General features: G+C 48.7%; 1 protein-coding gene across 1 annotated transcript in view; it reads left to right on the top strand.

Annotated features, from left to right (window-relative positions):
- Armc2 (armadillo repeat containing 2) overlaps window positions 1-19,981 on the top strand; it is a 107,217-nt gene extending 87,236 nt beyond the window's left edge. The window contains exons 13-18 of the mRNA XM_060373246.1: window positions 3,264-3,564; window positions 5,955-6,077; window positions 7,735-7,848; window positions 10,429-10,561; window positions 10,859-11,019; window positions 17,965-19,981. Coding sequence (XP_060229229.1) covers window positions 3,264-3,564; window positions 5,955-6,077; window positions 7,735-7,848; window positions 10,429-10,561; window positions 10,859-11,019; window positions 17,965-18,122 — 990 coding nt within the window. The 3' untranslated portion in view covers window positions 18,123-19,981. The remainder of the gene's footprint in view (window positions 1-3,263; window positions 3,565-5,954; window positions 6,078-7,734; window positions 7,849-10,428; window positions 10,562-10,858; window positions 11,020-17,964) is intronic.
- The last annotated feature ends 2,712 nt before the right edge of the window (window positions 19,982-22,693 follow it).

Here is a 22,693-nt window from a genome sequence, read left to right as displayed (position 1 = left end):
CTCAGTCCCGCACTTTGAGGGCCCGCTGCCTTCCACATCGGGGATGGCTCAAAGTTGCTGTGCAGTGGGATCCAAGTGTCTCAGGGAAATCCCATGTAGGTTTAAGGCCAACAGGCCTCAGCTTCTTTGGAGAGTACCAATGGCCAAGCATTTGACTCCATGAGACACCTGGAGACCCGGCACCATGAGACTGTCCCACAGAGACCTTTTACAGACCACCCCAGCCCTGTCCATACAGCAGATGCGCACAGCCGTGTTCCATGGCATTCCAAGGTTGATCTCAAGTTCGTTTGTGATAATCCTGCTGCTTCCTGGAACCCTCCTCCCCATTCCTTCTTTCCTTACTTTTTCCCCCTCGAAATGTTTTATTAATTGTGTGTGTGTGTGTGTGTGTGTGTGTGCAGGCATAAGCATGCCATGGCACACATGTGGAGCTAACTTGGGGGGGTAGCTTCTCTCCATGTACTATGTGGGTTCTAGGGCTTGAACTCAAGTCTTGAAGCTTGGCAGCAAGTGTCTCTACCCATTCCCACAAAAGCCATCTCTCCTGCCTCTATCCCTCTGTCTGACTCCCCCCCCCATTTTCTTTCTTTTTTCTCTTTACCTCCCTCTCTCCTTCCTTTTTCTCTGTGCTCTCTCCCTCCCCCTTTTTCTTCTCTCTTTCTCCCTCCTTCCTTTCTCCCCCTTCTCTACTTCTTTCTTACTTGTCTCCCTCTCTCCTTCCCTCCCTCCCTCCCTCCCTCCCTCCCTCCCTCCCTCCCTCCCTCCCTTCCTTCCTTTCTCTTTTCTCTCTTGTCTTACTATGTCTCAAAGGCTGGCTATGGTTTTGAACTCACAGTCCTTGAGGGTGCTGGGGTGAATTCTAGGTAAGCAACCCTACTCCTGGCTTAAAGCCTCCTTTTTCTGCATCCTCTGAGTCTGTTGGGTCTGCCCTGCAGTTGAGTGCAGTTAGCTAAGATGCTGGTGCCCTCTAATTATCCCATGCCTGTGTCTGTCTCACTCAGCATCATGACACAGTTGCCAGGGGTCCAGAGGCCCTGTGTCTTCCGCGGCTCCCTAGCCAGACTCCATCTCCTTTGCTGTCTTGCTCTTTGCAAAGGTGTTTCCACCTCCTAGATTAGCCCGGGCTTGTCAGCTAGGTTGTAAGCTGTTCAGAACACTGCCATCCTGGCCTCTGTGTGCACACCCCAACTCCTGCCCATCTAAGCGTTAGCTGGGAAATGAACATTTTGTTTCTAGAGGTGGAGCAGAAGAAGGCTCTCCTAATTGGATGGGTGCTGGGTGCTGAGTTGAACTGTCTCTGAAAAAAATGATCCCCCCCCTCCAGACAGGCTCCAGTCCTTGCCACAGTGTTGGGCTTTGCCCCTCCTTCATGACGGCAACACTAGCGGCCATGCTGCTGCCCCTGCCAGTGTCAGGGGCATTTCTTCAAGAACGGGCAGGAACAAGTTGGCCTTGGCAGATTTGTCTCCAGCGAATCAAAAGGTGTCCTTTGCCCTTGCTCTGCCTTTGCCTCTTTGCCGAGTCCAACCTCCTGCACTAGACCTCAGGATCCCACCTTGTACCTCACTAAAAATGTGCTTTGGTCCCGCCCCCTTCCTTAAGGCTGGTGTAACTGCTAATCTATCAGCAAAGCCAGAATGATGGAACCTCTCCCCACCCCCACCCCCGTTAGTGCCATAAATCCTTAACGGTCTGCAAGCGGGCAGGGCAGAGGAGAAAAACCAATGGCCACTGTGGGAAGACCCAGGGTCCAGGAAGCGCTGGGGTCAAGTCCTGTTCCACTTTGGCTAGCCGTGGGACCCACACAGCTTCTTCAATACCCAGTGTAAAAGGGCTCAATGCATGGCACACTAATACCGTACCCAGCCCAGCGATGGCCCTTAGCAAGGGTTCCTTTATCATTTCCTTCCATGTGACCTCACCTACTCACCATCCCCTGGACCCTTAGCAAACTGTTTATTTGACACAGGGTGTCATGGAGCTCACATGGTCTCAGACTTACTGTATAGTGGAGCGGGATGACCTTGAACCCACAACCCTCTTCCTCAGTGCTGGCCCCAGTGAGGCCATACTCACCTCTGTGTCCTGAATTTAAGTTTCTCAGTTTAGTTTTTATTTTTTTTATTTTCGCCTATTTTTCCCCCTTCATGCTTCTGCTTTCTTCTTTTTTACTCTAGCTCAGGCTACCTGGAATTTGCTTTGTAGCCCATTCTGGCCTTGAACTTAAGGCAGTCCCCCGTCTCAGCATCTCATGTCCAGATCTTACTTTTTTTTTTTTTAAGAACACTTTTAGAGCTTTGAGAGGGCTATTGCACTTGGTATGTACTTCCCTAGTATGTATGCACAAAGCTCTGGGTCCAGTTCCCAGTACCCAGTATAAACTGGGTTTGGTATCACACATCTGCACTCAAGAGGTAGAGTTCAAGGTCACCTTTGGCTACATAGAAAATTCAAGGCCAGCCTGGGATGCATGACACCATATCTTAAGAAAGGCCAGTGAATAAAAACACATTTATTATATGGCACAGATACAGAAAAGCACATTCACGTATGTGTAAGCTAGGAAACAAGTTTTAAAAGCGTCAATCTTGTAGCCACCACGAAGGCCCAGAAGTACAGTCACTGTTTTACTATGGGGTCCCTCAGTAGCACAGTGGTTATGGGCGTGGACTGCATGAGCAGACACTGTCTCAGACAGACAGACAGACAGACAGACAGACTTACTTTGCTGCAAGTATGACAGTGCTGAAACCAAGAAGCCCTGCTATAACCCATTCCACTCTAAGGAAGTGCTTGATTTTTGAGTACCCTTCTTCAGTGGGGAGTTGGGAGCGTTGAGGGGTAAGAGTAGTGTGTGTGTGTGTGTGTGTGTGTGTGTGTGTGTCTGTGTGTGTGTGTTAAAGGATTTGGATGCTCAAGAACTCTATTAGCTTCAAAACTTCAATTCACATGACCTATTTAGCTCACTCAACTAATTGTTCCCAGTGAATTTTTTAAAGACCACCCAGATTTTGAGATGAAGGTTCTCAGACCCTGAGGTTTCCATCAGTCACTTTTTATTCCTTCAGGGCCACAAGTGTTTACTAATCTGTCACTTTGCACCCATCTTGGGACTCAAACACTGCAGGACTTTGTGTAAGCCAGATGTGACCCGTTTTGCTCTTAGTTAAGTTGTGAATAAATTAAACCACACTGTATTCTTTCCAACCAAGGTCCCAGCTCCTTTGTGCTTGTAACACTCTGTCTTTTGTTTATTGCAGGATTTAGTAATTCGAATTGTTTTTATCCTTGGCAACTTGACAGCAAAAAGTAACCAGGCCCGGGAACTTTTCTCCAGAGAGAGTGGGAGCATGGAAACTCTGCTTACATTGTTTCAGAACTTCTACCAACTTGAGGAGCACTCCTCAGGGCCTGGGCCCTCAGGAGCCAGGCCACAGACAGAGGCCGAGGATGTGCTGGTTAAGCTGATCCGAGTCCTAGCCAACATAGCCATTCACCCGCGCATCGGCCCAGTTCTGGCTGCCAACCCTCAGGTGGTGGGCCTGTTGCTGACCATTCTGGGTGAGAGCTGCAGCCCCAGGAGAGATCTGTCAGAGGGCTGTGGGGAGGAAAAACACTCTTGGGGGTTTGGGTCAGTTGGTAGAGTGCTTGCCTGTCACACACAGCCTGGGGTTCAGTCTTCAGCTGAACTTACACCACACGTGGTGGCCATGTCTGTAATCCTAGCACTTGGGGAACAGAGGCAGGGAGGTTGAAGGCCAGCCCGGGCTACATGAGACCTCTCTGAGAACCAAGCCAAACCCACCACCATAAAACCGTTTGGCCGAGTAGTGCATTAACTCATCCCAGGTTTCAAAACCAGAAGACCAATGGTGACATAAATCTTTACCAAAGGACACAATCACTTTAAATCATGCCCTTTAAAGGGGTAAATTTTGGGCTGCTGAGAGGGCTCACCAGGGGCTTATGGCCAACCCTGACAACCAGGGTTCCGCTGCAGGAGCCACAGAGCTGCATGATGTCCTGTGACGTCCACACATGTGTTGTGGGCTGTGGCACAAAATACATAAGTAAACTATTAAAAGGTTAAATCTTACGGTTGGAGGTTGGGGAATCACATCACAACTTAAAACAGTTTTACCAATCAAAAGAGCAAAGAACAGCCAAATGTTTGAAATTCTAATTCTTTTCACCAGAATCAGTCCGTGTGAAGAGGGTTCATCTCCTTTTCCAGTTCTTGTGTTACCCATAATTATGTCCCACCCTTTATGTCCCACCTTTCTGGTTTACTGTGCCACAACAGAAATTGATTTTGATCCGAGTACGCATGTGTCTGTGAGCATATGCCAGGCGTGCAGGACTTATGGAGGCCAGCGGGGGCCGTCAGAGCCCTTAGATCTGGAGTTACACGTGGTTGTGAGCTGCCAGACATGGGTGCTGGGAATGGACCTCTGGTCCTTTGGAAGAGCAGGAAGTGCTCTGAGCTGCTCAGACACCTCTCCAGGCTTCCACACAGAAGTTTATTTTGCACGTGTCTGGAGGCTGAGGGCCATCATCAGTGTGGCAGCTGATTCCGCCCTGGAGGGAGCTCCCCTGGCAGTAGCTGGTGCCTCCCCGTTCACTGGACACTTTGCTTGCATGGCCTTCTTTGATGGGGGCTATGTTGGTATAGGGAGAGAGTCTTTCTGTCTCTCTTTTTCTATTTTTGGGGTAAAAAACCCAAAAAAAACCAAAAAGATAAAAAAGAGAAGAAGTCATCCAAAAATCTTGATGCCCTTTCTGTGAACTTCCCAGTGACATAACCTTCTCCATGAGACTCTCTGCCTCTTACTGCTTAGCCACCACAGGCTGGGAACACAATGTCTAACACGTGGGCCTTCAGAAGAACCTCATCCAGACCATACAACAATCACGTCTCAGTCCTGAAAGCCCCAAACCTAGAGTCACTAGGGCCTTCCTCTCCTTCACAATGGCATCTAGTCTTCAGTTACGCTGGTCCCTGCCATGTCTAAGGGGTGTCATGTCTTCGGTGTCCCCCAGAGATGAGTTGGGAGGTGGAGTGAGAGATAGGGACAAAAATTACTCAGGGTCTCTTTATGTATGAAGAGAAAACTCCATGATTTATCCTTATACTCAGTAGGCAGAGTGTTCGTTTCTTGTTTTCTTTTTCTTTTTATATTCTTTTCATGTAGCTTAGGCTGGCCTTAAACTCACCGTTAAGCTAAAGGTGACCTTGAACTCCTGGTCTCCCTACCTCTACCTCAGGTGTGTAAGCGCGCACCACCTTGGCCAGCTGATGCAGTGCTGGAAATCTAACCGGGGCCCTGTGCATGCCAGGCAAGCCCTCTGCCAACTGAGCTGCACCTCCAGCCATGAGTGAATTTACTTGGAGCCCCAGGAAACACTTAAAGTCCAAGTCCTGGGTCCAAAAAACTGAGCAGGGCGAGTGTGCTTGTAATCCTGGCACCTGGGAGGTGACATTCTGAATAGCCATAGGTGGGGCAGGGCTGAAGGCAGAGGAAGTGGGAAGCCTCCAGCTGTGTTTGGAAGATAATGATGAGGGATGGATAATGACCTGAAGACCACTCTGTTGGGAAGCGGGGTGTGAGGACTAGGGTGAGCTACCCACACTGGGTTCCAGAAACCGGGGCATGCGGGTGGGTGGGGTCAGGGACAGTTCGGGTCACTGTGGTATTGTCCCCCTCACTGCAGAGGTAGCCCCTCTCCCGCCACCTAGACCTGTCTGTGGGCCTTGAGTTAGCATGCCTTGCATTGCTGCATCTCCCTGCCCCCAGTCAGGCCACGCCACGGGTAGTAAAGCTTTCTTAAGTAATACCCCTGTGGGCCCCGCACCCAGCCTGTCCCCCAGCCCCAACACCCGTTGCTGCAAATGTGGCATGAGTGGATCTGCAGGGCCAAGCGTGTCTGACACCCTGGTCACTTGGTTTCAGAATCCAAGTCCCTGGACGACTCCGAGGAGCTGGTGATCAATACCACAGCAGCCATCAACAACCTGTCCTTCTACCAAGTGAAGAACTCTGTCCTACAGCACAAAAAGCTGTATGTTGCTGAACGTAAGGCTCGGGGTTGGGCGTGGCCTCACGGATGCTCATTCATAAGCATTCAGGCACTCATTCACAAACACAGACACTTACAAACACACACCTGGAGGAGTTGCTGTGACAGTTGCCCCACGCACCTCAGAACCTCGAACATGGTAACAACTTGTTTCTTAGTTCTCTTTGAAACAGCCCCACAGTTTGTATGTTTGTGCCACTGGGGGAAAAAATGTAACGTTCTCAGTATTTGGTAGATTGGTTTTCTTTTTTTTTTTTATTCATTTTTATTTTTTTAATATTAGTTACAGCTTATTAACTTTGTATCCCAGCTGTATCCCCTTCCCTCATTCCCTCCCAATCCCACCTTTCCTTCCTCGTCTCCTCCCTGCCCCTTTCCAAGTCCACTGATTGGTGAGGACCTCCTCCCTTTTCATCTGACCCTGGTTTATCAGGTATCTTCAGGACTGGATGCAAAGTCCTCCTCTGTGGCCTAGCAAGGCTGCTCCTCCCTCCGGTGGGGGGAGGTCAAAGAGTCCGCCACTGAGTTCATGTCAGAAATAGTCCCTGTTCCCCTTACTAGGGTACCCACTTGGATACTGAGCTACCATGGGCTACATCTGAGCAGAGGTTCTAGGGTATATCCATACATGGTCCTTGGTTGGAGAAACAGTCTCATAAAAGACCCCTGTGCCCAGATATATTTGGTCCCTGTGGAGCTCCTGTCCTCTCCGGGTCATATTAACTCCCCCTTCTTTCTTCCCTGCACTCTGCCAAAGATTTGGTTATGAGTCTTAATATCTGCTTTGATACACTGCTAGGTAGAGTCTTTCAGAGGCCCTCTGCGGTAGACTCCTGTCCTGTTACTTGTTTTTTCCTACATCCAATGTCCATCCCATTTGTCTTTCTAAGTGAGGATTGATCATCTTACCCCGGGTCCTCCTTCTTGTTTATCTTCTTTAGGTGTATAGATTTCAGTATGTTTATCCTATCTTATAGGTCTATATAAGTGAGTATAAACCATGTGTGTCTTTCTGCTTTTGGGATACATTCACTTAGGATGATCTTTTCTAGGTCCCACCATTTGCCTGCAAATTTCATGATTTCCTTGTTTTTAATTGCTGAGTAGTATTCCATTGTGTAGATGTACCACAATTTCTGTATCCATTCCTCAGCTGAGGGACATCTGGATTGTTTCCAGGTTCTGGCTATTACGAATAAAGCTGCTACAAATATGGTTGAGCAAATGTCCTTGTTGTGTACTTGAGCATCTTTTGGATGTATGCCTAGTAGTGGTGTAGCTGGATCTTGAGGAAGCAATATTCCTAATTGTGGTAGATTGGTTTTCATTTACTCTTACAGACAGTCATAGGAAGAAGTAGAGAACAAAGTCAGCAGTGTAAGTTTTAAAATGTGCAAAACTCCCCGAACTCCAGTGGCAGAAGCACAGGTAGAGCTCTGTGCATTTAGGGCCAGCCTGGTCTACATTGCGAGTTCCAGGCCAGCCAGGCCTGTGCCAAACAAACAGCAACAGACCCACACACAAAAACCACACACACAACACTGCCTCTGGGATTGCTTATGTCTATACACTCACACAGTAATGGTAGAGAGTGTACATGGTCCCGGAAGGTCTTCTGGGTTTACTCACCCTCTCTCTGTTTGCCGAATCCAGTGCTCTTGAAGCTCCTCGTGAGCAACAACATGGACGGAATCCTGGAGGCCGTGCGTGTCTTCGGAAATCTCTCCCAGGACCGAGATGTCTGCAACTTCCTCGTGCAGAAAAATGGTGGGTTGGTGACAATCAAGACCCTAAGCCCATGAGTCTTGCCAGTCGTCAGCCAGTTGGAAGCTTAGGTGCTTAGAGTGTGATGCTTGTTTCTGTTTCAGGATGAACCATACTTTACATTTGTCCCCTTTTGGGGGGCAGCTCAGGATGATGGGCTAGACCAAGGCTGAGTTCCATCTCCCAGACGCTAGCCTCTTGAGTGATAATGTATTCGTGTGTGTGTGCGTGCGTGCGTGTGTGTGTGTGTGTGTGTGTGTGTTTAATGGAATCTGCACTCATGATCTCTACCGCTGGGGATTGTTTTCATGCTAGAATATGCTACACTTTGATTGTAACTACTGACTGTCCAGCAACCAAAAGGACAGCTGCAGCGGGTACAGGGCATTCCGTTTTGTAAATATATATGCTCATAAAACAAAAAGTTCCACAGCAATTAAGATAAATTATAGACAGTCACAAACAAGCATGCATTAGACATTGGTCAGCGTGGATCAACCAGAAACAACTGATGTGGGAGCAGAAAAGCCAGTTAGAGTAAGAAATAGAAAATGATGTCACCAGCATAAATTTTAAAATATGCCTCTTCCGCACCCTGCCCCCAGCATACAGGAAGCAGAGGCAGGTGGATCTTTGTGGGTTCAAGGCTATCCTGGTCTATACAGTGAGTTCCAGGCCAGCCAGGCCTCAGTAAACAAGCAAGCAAAACAATCCATGAAACCAAACCTCCCCTCCCCTAAATGCTCACAAAAACTACCTGAAGTATTGTTTATGTTTTTGCATTTAGGTAGGCATGATAGAGAATATAAAAGGTGTTTGGAAATTGTTGACTACATTTAAGGAAGGATTTACCATTTAGAGGGGAAGAGATGTCAAAAGATACAAACTGGATTTGCTTTATTGTTTTGTTTTGTTTTTTTTCACTTGCTGGAGTTGATGAATGAGAATCATATATGTTGCTGGAATATAGCGTGTTTTGGATGCAGTGCTCGGGTTCTTAAGTAGACCCAAATGTTTATTCGAACCAAACATCGTCTCACGTATTTCATGTAAGAATGACAATTTTTAAGAGCTGTCGAGGGGCTGGGGATCTCCCAGTTAGTGAGTGCTTGTGTAGCATGCACAAGGCCCTGGGTCCCATTCTCAGGCTGCATAGACCTGGCCTGTTGGTGCAAACCTTCAACCTCAGTGCTTGGAAAGTGGAGGCAGGAGGATCAAAACTTCAAAGTCACCTCCAGCTGCATAGCAAGTTCAAAGCCAGCCTGGATGTCTTAGTTAGGGTGGCTGGTGCCATGATGAAACACTGTGATCAAAAGCAACTTGGGGACAAAAGACTTGATTTGGTTTATACATCCTGAATCGCAGGTTATTGAGTGAGACCAATGCAGGGGCTGATGCAGAGGCCATGGAGGGGTGCTGCTTACTGGCTTGCTCCTCGTTGCTGGCTCAGCCTGCTGTCTTATAGCAGCAGGGCCTGGGACCACAACAGGCTGGGTTCTCCCATGTCACTAATTAAGAAAAAATGGCCTCCAGGCTTCCCTGCAGCTAGATCTTACGGAAGTGTTTCTCAGGTGATGCTTACCCCCCCCAACCCCCACCCCCACACACCTCAGGAGACTATGGCTTGTATTGAGTTGATACCACACTCGAGAACTTGAGACCCTCTCTCAAATGAAACACAACAGCCCAGCAAACAACAGAGATGCCTAACTGTGTTGATGACAGCAAATGTAAACAAATGCAGCCACAGCAGCAGCAAGGTGCAGAGCCCCTTATCCCCAGGCCCTGAGAGACCCAGCATTTGGCGGTGCATCCTTTGGGGCCTTCAGAACGTGTGTGCACGGGACGCAGGCTTTGTGGAGCTCACCATCCAACCCAGTCAACAGGTTGTCACGGACGACAGGGTAACCACTGCTCAGGTGGTTGGTAAATGGATCTGGTGGTGTTCGCACCCCATCCACTCCCTGCTCCCTTCACTGGGCCCCTGCATGGGGGGGATGAGAAAATGGGACTCACAGTATGTCCGTCCCCTAGGAGTAAGGGGAAATGACTGGCCCCCAACCCACGCTGTCCCTGCACTAGCATCCCTGCGCTGCGCAGGCCAGGTCCTAGCAGTTCCTAGAGTATCTCCCGTGTTCTGGAGGCTCAGGAAAGATCTCACCAGGACTGGACTCTGCTGCCCCAGGCTGTACATTAGAGCTACAACTGGAGGTTCTAAAAGGCCTCTGAGAACAGCCAGAAGGGAGAAATGTCAGCCATGTCCCCTCCTTCCAACCAGCAGAGGCTCTTCTCCCGGAGAGGGGCTGCTGCTGGGTGAGTGATGGCGGTAACAGGGCCAGAGGCGGAGGGAAACAGGAACGGGCTCTGAGAGCGGGGGGCATTAGTGGGTCCACAGTGGGAGCTGGAAAAACGGAGGAGGAATGGGTCGATCACACTAGGCACAATCCAGTGTCACAAGCCGCCTCTTCACACTCTCCATCCCTCACCCCCAAACCTCACCCCATTTGTAAGAGAAGCTGCAGCTGAGACCGTCTCTGGTGTTGCGGGCTCTCACTGGTCCGAATTTGCTCTCTGCCCTCCCAGTCCACAAGTTTATGATGGCCTTGCTGGAAGCCAAGCACCAGGACATTTGCTTTTCCGCCTGTGGGGTCCTCCTGAACCTCACCGTGGATAAGGACAACCACGCCATCCTGAAAGAAGGCGGGGGCGTTACAAAGTAAGTTTCAAGGCACGAACTCCCGACTGTGAGACTGTGAGGGTGTCAGGGGCACATTTCTCCGGGGAGGTTGGGCCCCTCCTTCATTCCACTAGAGGGGTGGAGCTAAAAGTGGGGGGAGGCCTAGAATCCACTGGACACTTAGCACAACTCAGAGGTCCATAAGTGAAGCTCTGTAGTCAGTTAAACTTGCAGACCTGAAATTAAGTGATGGTTGTGTGGAATTCAGAAGGCTAGCCATCATGTTCAAGACCTTGCAGACAACTTCTGACCTACTGTTTGACTTTTCTTACTCAGGTTAGTGAACTGCTTGAGGGATTTCGGTCCCGGTGATTGGCAGCTGGCCTGCCTGGTGTGCAAGGCCCTGTGGAACTTGAGTGAGAACGTCACAAACGCATCCTTGTGTTTTGGAGAAGAAGCCACTGACACGCTCCTAGTCCTCTTGTCATCATTTTTAGGTAAGGGCCCTTACGGCGCGAAGCAAACCAGGGCATGAAAATTGTGTTCTCTGACCTGCTGGCGTAAAGGTCCCTACACAGCAGCAAAATGCAAAAGATTATGGTGACTTGGAACTCCTCTGAATAGTTTCTGCAGGAGACCGAGTGCTGGTTACTGTCCGAACAGAAGGATTTCTGACTGCCTGGAGCTGGACCTGTCCGTTTCTTCTGTGGCTCCTCCCCTTCATTTTCTTTGATCCCATAAATCCCAGCAGCCACGTGCCTCTGCTGATAAAAGTATAGGCACTGCCATAATTAAGAAAAGCTGCTTTGAATTAAGCCATGTTCTCAGATAAACCTATACATTAATTAGTGATGCTGATTATCACATAGGGAAGGGTCTGGGGAACAACTTGACACTACGGTGGGCTCCCCACACCTGAAAGGCGGGAAAGTGCATAAAGTGAATTCTTTTTACAAATTCCTATTCCCCACATGGAGATAAGGGTCCATGATTATCTGCTTCTGTGGGCCAGCAATAGCTACTTAGAAAAGGCTCTGGGTAACTAAGAAGCTGCGGGCTTGAATCCCCCCAGCTTACATTTGTGGTGATGTTTGAATACTGCATCTGTTATTGCTTGCCTTACTATCTCTAAAACAGGAGGGTGATAAGCCCCATTCAGGCCCAGAACCTTAACTGTGAGGCTCGGACAAGCATCACAACAGAAGCACGATAAAAGACCCAAAGTCTTCCAGCCAAACAGCTCCAAATTTTAGTGTCTTGCTTTTATCCTTCAGACGTTTTTAAAGCTTGGGCTTAGCCTGTTGGCCTAGCGACTATTCTGTTGCTGTGATCAGACACCATGACCACGACAACTCCTGTAAAAGAAAGCATTTGATTAGGGCTCTCTTACAGCTTCAGAGGCTTAACCCATTGCCATGGCGGAGAGCACAGCAGCACCCAGGCAGGCATGGTGTTGGAGAAGGAGCTGAGAGTTCCACATCTCCAGGCAATGGGGAGAAGGAGAGACTTGGCGTGGGTTGAGCTTTTGAAACCCCAAGTTCCCCCCCCCACCCTTCCACCACATGCTTCCCCCAACAAGGCCACACCTCCTAAGCTCTGTCAAGGAGCCACACTCTCTCATGACCAAACATTCAAATCTATGAGCCTAGGCCATCCCTATTCAAACCACCATACCTCCTTAAGTTTATGTTTTTAATGCCCTCTAAATTTGGTTAACCCTTTCATGGTGCCTAGGAGTAAATGCACACTCACACCAAGAGTTGAATGCTGTGCCTGATACCAGACAAGATGGCAAGGAGGGCTGATACACTTTATGAATGCTAAGGGATGTGGCAGAAAATAACAGATCCAGAGGTTCGGAAGTTACATGAAAGAGTCAGATCTGCTTGGCCATTATGGAGTTTGTCGTGACGGTCTATACAATTTTTTTTGTGTGTGTGCGCGTTAAAACTCAGTGCAAGAAGAAGAATGGGCCTAGGTGTAAATGATTGACGTTCTCAGCATCCTCGTGAACACGGAGGATTTCTGGGTGGCAGGAAGCCAGGGTGCCTGCACAAGTCGCCTCCGTTCAGTTCCTGTGAGGCCTGAGAACAGAAGTCAGCTGTGGAGTTAAGACAGTCGGCCTGGTGCAGCCTTAGCAGTCCTGATTTCAGCGGAGCTGGGCCCCGCCTGGGAAACCATGACTTCAACAGTTCTTTGTCAGAGGCTGAAGTGGCAGCGCCAGCGATGGGAACCTCTGCTCTGGTTCATGATGTTCTAGCCCAGGGAAGGATGTGCAAGGAGGAGGGAGCCAGGAAATCAGACACTGCGTGGTTTCCCTGGGCTGCTTGGGAGCCTCAACCTCAGGGACCTGCTCTGGGCCCATTGTCTGGAGGCCCAGCCCTGCCTGGCTAAGCTCCCCTGCTCCCCATTGCCTCCTCTAATCTCATGCTTGCTCCCGTGTTTCACTCCCTCCTGCTTCCACCTTCCACACCGAGTGTTGACATCTCCCTTGCTGTTGACTCTTTTTAATTAATTAATGCATTTATTTATTCACTTTACATCCTGATCATAGCTCACTCTCTCCCACTCCCACCCTCCCTCTCTGTTCCCCCTCCCTTCCCCCTCATAAAAGGGGACACCCCCCCCAACTCACCCCAGCACATCAAGTCGAATCAGGACTGAGGGGGACTTCTTCCCCAACTGGTGAGGCAGCCCCACCAGGGGGAAGTAGTCAAGCTAACTAACTAACTAACTAACTAACTAACTAATTAACTAACAGGCAACTGAATCCAAGTCAGAGACAGCCCCTACTCCCCTTACTAGGGAACCCACATGAAGTCTGAGCTGCACATCAGCTACATCTGTGTAGGAGGCCTAGATCCAGTCCAGGCATGACTTTTAGTTGGTGTTTCAGTCTCTGCAAGCCCTTCTAGTCCCTGGTTAGTTGGCTCTGTTGGTCTTCTTGTGGAGCTCCTGTCCCCTCCAGGTCCTCCTATCCTTTCCCGGCCCCACTCTTCCACAAGACTCCCTGCATTCTGCCCAGTGTTTGGCTGTGTGTCTCAGCATCTGTTTCGATCCACTGCTGGGTAGAGCCTCTCAGAGGACAGATGTGCAGGCTCCCGTCTGCAAACATAGCAGACTATCGTTAATAGTGTCAGGGGTTTGGCTCTCTCACATGGGTGGGTCTCAGGTTGGGCCAGACACGGACATTCCCTCAGTTTCTGTTCTGTCTTTATCCCTGCACAACACAAAAGCCTGCTGAGAAGGGTAAGTGTCGAGAAGATATACAGTAAGAGTGGAGTGCGGAGAGCTGCCTAGCTAAAGCAAGACTCAGAGGATGACGATCTTCAACAAACCACAGGCTAAAACTTCCCGGCACCACCGCTTCCCCCAAAGATAGCTACACACACACACACACACACACACACACACACACACACACTATATATATATATATATATATATATATATACATACATACATGTACATATATGTATTCAATGTATCTACGTGTGTCTGTGTGAGTGTATGCCATGTGTGCAAGTGTACAGAGAAGCCAGAAGAGGATGTTGGGTCCCCTGGAGCTGGAGCTAGGGGTGGTTGCGAGCTGCCTGATTTGGGTGCTGGGAACTCAGGCCCTCTGCAAGAGCGGTACGCCCTCTTAACCACCGGGCCGCCTCTGCAGCCTCCAAAGCCGTTGCTTACAAGCTCACCGGCCAAATGCTCATCTTGGGACCCACCATGAGCCCCTTTCAGGAAGCTGCCAGCCAGAGACAAACAGGTGTGTGCTGTTTCCTGTGAATTTGAAGGACGCCACTAGGTTGGGTTGGTTTTGGCAGTGGTGGTGGTGCGTGGGTATGTGTGTGCTTGTGTACCCTTGACCATGCCATGGTACGTGTATGGAGACCAGAAGACAACTTGGTGGTGGGGGTGGAGTTCTCCCCTTCCATCACGTGGATTCTCAGGGATCAAACCCAGGTCGCCAGGCTGGGCCATGGGCACCTTAGCCTGCTGAGCCATCTTGCTGGCCCTACTTTTTTTTGGGTGCTTTTTGCTCATCCGGGGGCACTTGGATCCTGCCATCAGGTTTTGTGACAAGGGGAGAGCGGGACCTGGCATTTCAGTTGGAGAAGCCATGAGAACAACACCAAAGTGCTACCAGGGGCTCCTGGGACACACCTGAGACTGTCCCCTAAAGGGGAATGCCTGAGGGGACATCCAGGCAATCTCTGCTGAGGGGACATGGCAGCAGTGGTTGTTTGGAACTGTTAATCCTTTGTGGCTCTTCACCCTAAGCCTTCCTATCTGCAGGGAGCAGAGATGCATGCGGAAGGCTGGTTAGCAGCTCACACCACGGGTTACAGGGCCAACTGAGTAGATTATAACCAACATCTTTAAGAAACCGAAGTAGCAAGGAAGATATGGCATATATCATGCATGTAAAAAAACAAAAAGGTAGCATGTATTTGCTGCTTAGATAAATAAGTGTGTGGAGTCACAGAACAAATACTTCTTACTGAGGGTCACAGCAAGTTTGATAGATCTGAATTTTAATTGGATCAGCCACTGCCACTCCTTGCAGTGCAAGTTCCAAACTTAATACCTAATGTGACATGCCACTTTCTAACGCACTTCTTATTTCTGCATTTTTCTTGTCAGTGGCTATTTAACTATTTTTTGTCCAGTGTATCCTGACTCAGAACTAATATGGTCTGACTACGGCTGAACTAATTTCTGTAAAGGCTGGGCCTCGAGGGCACGAGAGGGTTAACGTTAGATTACAATAAAAAAACACAGTATGTCAAACCACCAAATTCAGCTACAGCCCTAACAGAGGAGGAAATTATAAAGGGCCCCTTCTCAGAATTAAACACCTTGGGAAATAAGAGCTTAAAACCGACTTTGCCAACCAACGTTTAGTGCTCAGAAAGACCTAAAAAGACAGAATAGGACTCCAAATCTGGAGTCACTCAGTCTAGCAGGCTCTTCTTGTCTGGAAGAAGCCAAACAGGAATGCCCTTGAAGGCAGGGAACACTGGCAGTACCCTCCCCGCTCGAAGCCTGGGTTATCTCACCAGTGGAGAGGGCCAGGTTTGCTTACCCAGTCTCCATGGAAGCCTGGCTGGAGTGCTTGTGTCTTCATGGAACTTATCTCCAAGCTGCACAGCTCTGTCCTTGATCCCGAGGAGGGGAGCAGGCAGTCCAAACAGAGATCCCACACTCCCTTATCTGATGTTGGTGACACTAGCCCCCTCCGTGCCAAGCAGCCACTGAACAGACACAGATGTCTGCTGCAGAAATGGTAAACAGAGCCTCAAGCGCTCTCCAACGGTCTCTAACTGGCCATATAACATGTTTGCACATCGTGTAAGGAGCAGGAGTGTGGCCATCTTGGGACTTAGTGGTCGCTGTGTAAGCTGTTTAGCTCAGGCCCCAGAACTAGGAATGGCAGAGCCTGTGCGCTTTCCTGCAGTACATCATCTAGGGTGTGAGGTCAGGCCCAATAGAACAGGCCAGGAGGTGCTGGCTCGCAAGGACTAGGGCTGGGTTTCCACTCGGGCTGAAGATACTTGAGAGTGTTCCCAGAATTCAGTGTGTTCTTGTGTTAAGAGTGAAATTAAAGTTTTATTTTGCATTTTATTTTTACAAGTGCCTTTTTTTTTTTTTTTTTTTTTTTTTTTGCATTTTTCATGGGGACTCAGAGAGTCTTTAGGATTCTCAGTGTCCCTAATTTTTTTTTATGAGAAATGTGAGGTTGGTAGGGTGGCGGCTTCTGTGCCGAATTGGCCCATTTCTCCAAAAGATTCCCCAAGTCCTTCCCTCTTTCTCCGACATCATTGAAGTAATTAACCTTTTTAAAGCACATACGAGGAAGCCATTTATTCCTCATTTATCTTGAGACATAATTGATGAGAAATTATTGATGTTTGGATGTAAACTAATAGGTAAGTAAAACTTAGGAAATTATTGAAAGAAAAGCTCATTTCAATCTAAGAGGGTTTTTTTCTTTCCTTTTTTTCCTTCCTTTTCCTTTTGACTTTTTGAGACAGGGTTTCTCTGTGTAGCCTTGGCTGTCCTGGACTCACTTTGTAGACCAGGCTAGCCTTGAACTCACAGAGATCTGTCTGCCTTCGCCTCCCCCGAGTGCTGGGATTAAAGGTATGTACCACCGTGCCCGGATGGTTTTTCAAAAAAGAAAATAAAAAGATTTCCCTTTTAAAATCAAGACACTAGGATATATTTGCTTTGTGGGGTCATGCTGGTACACGTTAGCTGTCCCAACACTTAGCCCTCCAGAGGCTGCAGCCGGAGGTTCTGGAATTCCAGGCCACTTGTCCTAATTCTCAGCACTCACACAGAGGCTAACAACCGTCTCTAACTTCCGTTCCAGGGGAGCTGGTCCCCTCTTCTGACATCCACAGACACCAGACGAATACTTGGTGCAGCACAGGCTGACAATCAGGGAAAAAACCCAAAAACGTTAATAATGGTAATGATAAAATAAAAATAAAGAACCGAGTGGGCGGCAGTGGCGCTCGCCTTTAGTCCCAGCACTCAGGAGGCAGAGGCAGGCAGATCTGTGTGGCTGTCGTCTTTTTTCTGCTTTGCAGACACCCGCTGCCCACTGGGACGGCTACGGCAACAGAGAAGATGCTTTTATGGCTCACATACTCCCAGAAGTTGGAGGAGAGCCCAAAACGCTGCATACTCATGTCCTCCAAACTGGCTGTTTTCAAACTAACCTCTAGCTATTTTTACCAAGGGAGCGAGCGTGCCCTTATCCCTATCCTGAGGGGAGGTGTATAAAGGGGAGTATGTCATTGAGTCAGGAATGGCAGTGCACATCTGCCCACACGGCATGGTTTGCATTGCTTCCCTGTGACAGATATGGACAGTCAAACTCTTTGGCAGTAAGTGTAGCAGAGGCCAGCCTGGTCTACCAAGTGAGGGAGGCCAGCCTGGTCTGCAAAGTGAGTTTCAGGACAACCAGGTCTGTTACACAGAGAAACCCTGTCTTAAAAATAAAGAAACAAAAATATAAAGAAAGGAAAAAGAACAACAACAAAAACTAAAAAAGAAACACACACATACACACGCTCTTAAATATTTGTAAAGTTCAAAAGAACTCTCATTAAAATAGATTTCTTTCTCAGGGTGTAGTGCTATGAGCCTGTGGTCTCCTCTCCTGGGAAGGCTGAGGCGGGAGAATCACAGGAGTCCAGGAGTTACAGATTAGCATAAACCGAGGCAATTTAGAAGACCTTATCTCAAAAACAAACACACCAAACCAGCAAACAAACAAACAAACAAACAGCTTTTAATCCTAAGTCACATCCCGTGTCATCACCAGGTATTAAAGATGACCCAGAGTGAGGAGTCCCCCCAGGGGAGATGAACTGGACCCGGTAGGATCACACTCCAAGTAATTGCTCTGATTTTTATCCCCCCCCCCCATACAGATGAAGAACTGGCCCTGCATGGCAGTTTTGACCAGGACCTGAGAAGTTACCACAGGCTCCACTGGGAGACGGAGTTCAAGCCCGTAGCCCAGCAGCTCCTGGAGCGGATCCAGCGCCACCACACGCTCCTGGAGCCCCTGCACGCCCCTTCTCTCTAACAGACACAGGCTGACGGCAGAACCCCGGCGTCAGGTCTCCCTCGCTCTTGGGAAGCAGTAAAAGCGCCAGCGTTTCTCAGCATTCACACGTGCTGAGCATTGTTAAAGTACTGATTTTAGCGAATAGCCTAAGTATTTCTTTTTCTAGGTATTATGGAAAAATGGATATATATTTTCTTCTATGAGAAGTGTGAGATGGAAATATATGCATTTTTAAGACTTCTCTCTCTATTCGCCTTTAAGTTGCTTAGAAACAGATCCTTGAAAACCCCGATGGGACACTTGGGAATGAATGTCTTGTCAGGGAAGGGGGCTGCGCAGTGGGGATGGGGCGTGGTCTGCAAGAACCATCTGCAGGAGAGGCCGAGGGACCACATCCGTTCCAACCCTCACTCTATCTAAAAACAAGTCTTTCCTTGTTTGTCATGTTAAGAGAAGGAATAAGCAGGAAAAAGAACACTCCTTGGCGGGCTCGTGACGTAGCCCAGTGGAAACACGCGACTCCCAGGCTCAAGGCTGGTGGGTTTGAGCCCCCACCAGGGAGCAGGAGGAAAAACTGCCTTAGGTCATCGATCCTTTTAGATCCTAGTTGTTCTTTTTGTTTGTGTGGAGGCCAGCAGAGGGTGGCAGATCCCTTGAGACTGGAGTTAAGAGATGGTTGTGAGCCTCTGTGTGGCCAGGTGCTGGGAATCGAACTCAGGTCCTCTACAAGAGCAACCAGTGCTCTTAACCACTGAGCCATCTCTCCAGCCCCTGCTTTTAGAATGTTTTTAAAATTTTTCTTTCTTTGTGTGTGTGTGTGTTTGTCTGTCTGTATCTGTGTTAACATATGCCCTGTGTGTGTAGATTCCCTTGAACTCAGAAGAAGGTGTAAGAGCCCCTAGAACTGGAGTCACAGGTGTTTTTGAGCTCTTGGACATGGGTGCTGGGAGCCAAACTCGCTCTCAGTGGGTCCTCTGGAAGAGCAGTAAGTGCTATTAACCACTGAGCCATCTTTTCAGCCCTGGCCACCTACTTCTTGAATTAAGTAAAACAGAAGAAAAAGTAATTGCCTTCCTTTTCCTTTGAGATGAGTGTCGCCCCCCCCCATTAGACTGTATCTAAGAGAGACGATATAACATATTAGAAAGTGCATGCTTCTCTGTACAGCATTCCTGTTTGACTCCTAGCTCTCTCCTGCTAGCAGTGGGGGCTTTAGACAATTATGTAAACTTCTTGAGAACATAATACAAAATGAGAATAATACCTTTCTTTTAGGGTATGCACTAGTCAGGGTTTTTTAGAGGAATAGGTTACATATTAATAAAGGAGATTTATTAGGTTGGCTTACTGGCTGGGAAATCCAACAGTGGCTGTCTGAATTTTGGAGAATGTGAGAAGCCAGTATCTGCTTAGTCCAGGAGTCTAAATCCCTCAGTCGGCTGCTGAAGGCCATGGGGATTCCTGAGAGCATGTGGCCTTCAGTCCGTGTTGCAGACTGGAGAAGCCATCTTCCCAAGTCAGTGAAGATGGCAACAGTAGTGGCAAAAAGAGCGTGGATGAACTTGCCGGCCAGCGGGAAGATGGGAAGGCAGAAGCCCTGTTTCCCTCAGACCTCTTTGTAGCTGCCAACACTGTGGGGAAGGTTGTCCTCCCTCAATTAAGCTTTCCAGGAAATACCCTGGCAGGCAGACACGTCTCTTAGTTGGTCCCAGAGCTAATAAGGCTGACCACCAATATCAACACACAGCAGAGTTTAGCGCAAAGCCTTAATTGGCAGGGCTGTAGGTGCACACTGTAACTATCCTGATGGGGTCTGTTTGCTTGCCTCAGGAGGGTAAAATTTGCCTCTGAATAAATGATTTAAAAAGACAAAGCAATTGAGAGTGTTATTGTTAGCCAAGCGGACGGTTTGTCGTAGGCTTGGAGGAAGCTGTCATGAACAGTTTCTTTTTGCCCCCAGATGTGACCTTGGGATGAAGGCAGGCATCCCAGAGGAACGAAACTTCTTAGAATGCTCTACCCATGGAGTGGGTAGATTTTGCAAGGGCAATTTGTAATCCATTCACACATGTAAGTAGGTTCAGACTACCAGATGGAATCCGAGTAAACCCAGGGCCCAACCTCTCAGAGCACTAAGGATGTACGTCTGTTTGATCCAGAGCAAGTTACATACATAGTCCTTCAGTTAAAAATCATCAAATTCTTCCCCACTCAAAACATATCCCTCCCTCAATATTTGCAACTACTAGCTCATGCTGGGGCCCCATTTTCTCCTCCACACCAAACACATCCCCTTGAGACTCGGGTAGGCCAGGCCCTTTGCAGGCACCTGTTTGCAAGGGTGCTGGGGGAGGGGCAATGGCTTAAAAACTATAACATCTTCCGTTTTTACTTTCATTTTTAAACATTTTATGTGTGTGGGTGTTCTGCCTGCAGGTATGTGTGTGTGTCACTAGCATGCCTGGTGCCCAGAGAAGAGGGCATTGGATCCCCTGGAAATGGAGTTATAGATGCTTGTGAGCCACCGTGCCGGTGCTGGGAATCAAACCCAGGTCCTCTGGAAGAGAGCTCTTAACTGGCTCTGAAGAGGCGGAGAGCCATCTCTCCAGACCTTTTTTATTTTTTATGATTCCATACATGTGTATATGATGTGTTGAACATATTTCAGTGTTTCCTCCCCTTCTTTGTTCACCCCTCCCCTTTCCCATTAGTCTCCCTTGTCTCCGGAGACAGTTGTATTTCTGCTTTTATGTCATGCACACACACACACACACACCCTTCACCTCACCCGCAGGGTGACAGCATTTAAAGCCTGTGCTTCAGCAACGTGAGGTGAACCCACCTCACTCTGCAGCCCGTTTCCAGAAACTTGTCTCGTAAGCTGGAACTTTTTACCCAATTTTCATACCCTCCCGCCATCCCCTTTCTGAGTCTTGTGGTCCGGTGACTTTAGGGAAGCTCGTGTAAATGGGGCCACGTAGAGTTTGTCTTTTGTGGCTCGCTTATTTCACTTAGTAGAGGGTCTGCAAGATTCGTCTGTTACAGCAAGGAACAGAACTCCCTCCCTCCTCTTCACACACACACACACACACACACACACACACGCACCTCTGTGCTCCCATACACACATCACACGTTGTCATCTGCACGGCTTCTAAACCGTGGCCAACTGTGTGGCATGTGGACTGTGCCACCGGGTAGACTGGCATGGAGCTAGCGCAAGGTCGAGACGTGCCCAGAAGCCTCAATCCTGAGACCTGCAAGAGTAAGGGTTGCTTCCTCCCTGCTCGGAGCTTGCCGGCCTCAGAGGCGCCCTGTGGCCCTGGCCATTCTTGAGGTAGTCACATGACCTAGCGCCTGTAATTCCTCTCTGCAAATGAAGCGTTCCCAGCACCTCAGCTCCAGCCAGTGACGTCACTCACCCAAAACCCCTCACTTCCCTAAGGTTTATATAGCCCTTACTTCCCTCCCCCCCCCCAAATAAAGAGCTGCTGTATCACTGGCTGTGATGCTAACAGTTCTGTAACACTAAAAGAGCTGTTTCATGGAAAACTACCTCAGGGAAGGCTTTCTCTCTTTGGGCATTCACTGCTGGACTGGGATCCCACAGACCCACCCGCCGGGCTAAGCATCATCCCTTGGAGCCCAGCGCTTGTACTCATTGGTGCCTGGATGCCCCAAAAGGGAGACTTGGACCCCAGGCTCCAAACTGACAGCCAATGTTGCTCCGATGTCTTGTTGTTAGTTATTTTTATGTGTAGTCAGAAATGGTGTCGTAAATGTTGCTTTTATTTCCTCCGATGAGGGCATGAGATGAGAGCCATACCCAAGCTTTACACATACATGGCTTGGGCTCAGCCCAGAGCCTTCCTGTCTATCCCTAGGCCTAGTCCTGGAAGCATCTAGCCTCTGTACAATCTAATTTTCTGCAAGCCCAGACTTTGAATGCTTCAGCTTCTAGCATCCATCTGCTAACCTAGGCCTAGAATGTTTCCAGCTTCAGAGGCTTACTGCTGAATAAGGTCACCCATTCTAGTTCTTTAAAACTCTGGCTGGCTGGTTCAACTCAGCTGTTCTGGCTAAAAATGCCTCTTCAAGCTGACTGATTCAAACTGGCTTCTCTCAGCTTCTCACTGAATTACTCTGCTCAGGGAAACGGCCTCTGAACGCCATGAACTGAACTGTACTGACTGCATGAACTAAACAGAACTGCATGAGCTAAATGGATCTCCAGTGCACTCAGCTGAACTGCACCCACCTGAACTATATTCCCAAACTCTGTTGTCTCCCGGAACTCTCTGCTTTCTCTCTATATGCTGCTCTTAAGTAGCTTCTCTTTCTTGTCTGCTCTCGTGGGGGTTGGGCATATCCTGTCTCTGACTCATCCTGTCAATCATTCTCTGATTCATCACTTTGTTGGCACCTCAATTAGACATCATTGTTTGCGATTAAAGGCGTGTCATGTCTGTATTCCAGCCAGAGGATTAAAGGTTTATACTAAGGGCATGTCTGTACTCCAGCTGGATCACACAGACCTAGGTCTTTGAATGTGATCCCTCAACAGAGGAGCCATGTTGCTGGGTTAAAAT

This window comes from Meriones unguiculatus, chromosome 20 (assembly GCF_030254825.1).
Source record: "Meriones unguiculatus strain TT.TT164.6M chromosome 20, Bangor_MerUng_6.1, whole genome shotgun sequence".
In the NCBI taxonomy this organism is placed as follows: domain Eukaryota; kingdom Metazoa; phylum Chordata; class Mammalia; order Rodentia; family Muridae; genus Meriones; species Meriones unguiculatus.
This window is presented reverse-complemented; position numbering and strand designations above follow the sequence as displayed.